Here is a 1,886-nt window from a genome sequence, read left to right on the forward strand (position 1 = left end):
ATTAAACATATCCTAGGATGAGGATGTTTTAAAAATTTTCACACAGGAATCATGCTCTTCAGAGTTACTAGAGAACACGTGACCATTCAGCTCCCATTTGTCCCCTCTATATTCCAGGGCATCTTTGTGTGATATAAAGAGATGAGATGCATTTTCAGACGTGTAGAAGCCTGATGAGATAAATAAAATAATCCTGATTTCTAGGCCTATGTTTTATTAACAGTCCAAGTATACCTGAACTCCAGGGAATCAGATGAACCCCTGGTGGGGAAAATTTGCAGGAATATTTGGGAAACCCAGGCTATAACTAACCAAAGAGTCATTCCCAATGGTACTTGAACCTGCAAGCATTCGGGGCTCCCTAGGTTTCACTTCTCCCCAGAAAAGGGAGCACACAGTGACTAAAGTTGTAATTTGTCAAGGGAACTGACAGCATTAATTTACATATCCATTGTCTATAACTGGGCAAAGGTTCTTTGGGATGCTGTAACGACTATCCCCTACCAAAAAAAAAAAAAAAAAATCCTTATGCTCAGAGAGATAGAAGCAGTTACTGACCCCAGAGGATTTCTCCTTTAATCCAAAGAAAATAGGAGGAAGTGAAACTGGAAACCTTATTAAGTCAGTGACCGCTTTCCTGTGATTACCCGCCAGAGGGCACCCTGCACATCAGGGTTTCTAAGGCTATAGATAATTGGATTCAGCATAGGGTTGAAGACAGTGTTAAAAACTCCAACAGCTTTATCTTTGTCTGAAGCCTCCTCTGAACCCATACGCATGTAGTTGAAGATACCAGTTCCATAGAAGAGGCAAACCACAGTGAGATGGGAGCCACATGTGAAGAAGGCTTTCTTCCTGCCCTCCACTGAGCGGATTTGTAGAACTGCAGCTGCCACGTGGGTGTAGGATGTGATGATGAGAAGAACAGGTATACCTGCCATTACAAAACTCATAGCAAAGAGCAGCCCCTCATTGAGTTGGGTACTAGAGCAAGAGAGCTGGAAGAGCTGTGGGAGGTCACAGTAGAAGTGATTCACCTCATTGGGACCACAGAAATTGAGTGTAGTTAGGGCAATAGTGTGGATCAGTGCATTGGTGAGGGCACAGGCCCAGGACACAGCCACCAATATCCACTGCACTGAATGGCTCATGCGTGTGCTGTAGGTTAGGGGCCGGCAGATGGCCAGAAATCGGTCATAGGCCATGGCTGTCAACAGGAAGCAGTCTACACCAGCCAACTGATGGAAGAAGAAAAGCTGTGTGAGGCATGCTCCATAGGAAACTGCACGATTGTGGGACAAGAGGCGACCCAATGTTGAGGGAACAGTTACAGTGATGCACCCAATGTCTAGCATGGATAGGTTCCCCAGGAAGAAGTACATGGGGGTATGGAGTTTGGGCTCCACCAAGATGGCAGCCAGGATGCTGAGGTTGCCCCCAACTGTGACCAGGTAGGCAAAGAGGAAGAGCACAAAGACAAGAGGCCACAGCTCCGGTGTCTCCACCAAGCCCAATAGAAGGAACTCAGTAATGGTTGTTCCATTGGACCCCGATTTTGGCTGCATTAGTTCCTGCAGGAAAACATCCAAGGAGATAAAGAATCATTCCTCTCGATAAATTTATTCAAAAAGAAATTTTTTTCTATATGCTGAGCCTTTTACTAAGTACCCACTCTCCAAGTAAGGACTTTCCTACTCCCAGAGACACACCACAGCTATTAACTCTCTTGTGACAATTACCTCAATGGCTTTCTTCTTTCTCAGGTATATGGACAGGTGATATCATCATCCTGGACTTCTTTCTCTGTCTTAGCTGAAAAAATCTATTAATAGAGATTATGAAGGGCAAAACCCTTGGGGAAAATAAATAAGTAGAAAGTGTATTTC

The 1,886-nt window shown here is 44.5% G+C and overlaps 1 protein-coding gene across 1 annotated transcript; it reads right to left on the reverse strand.

Moving 5' to 3' along the window:
* Positions 1 to 617: 617 nt before the first annotated feature.
* LOC307114566 (olfactory receptor 3A2-like) lies at positions 618 to 1,565 on the reverse strand (the record flags this gene model as incomplete). The annotated part of the gene is made up of 1 exon (XM_079797105.1): positions 618 to 1,565. One exon carries the CDS (start codon positions 1,563 to 1,565, stop codon positions 618 to 620), a length of 948 nt encoding a protein of 315 aa, XP_079653231.1.
* Between the last annotated feature and the right edge of the window lie 321 nt (positions 1,566 to 1,886).

This window comes from Cnephaeus nilssonii, assembly GCF_951640355.1.
Source record: "Cnephaeus nilssonii genome assembly, chromosome: 19".
In the NCBI taxonomy this organism is placed as follows: domain Eukaryota; kingdom Metazoa; phylum Chordata; class Mammalia; order Chiroptera; family Vespertilionidae; genus Cnephaeus; species Cnephaeus nilssonii.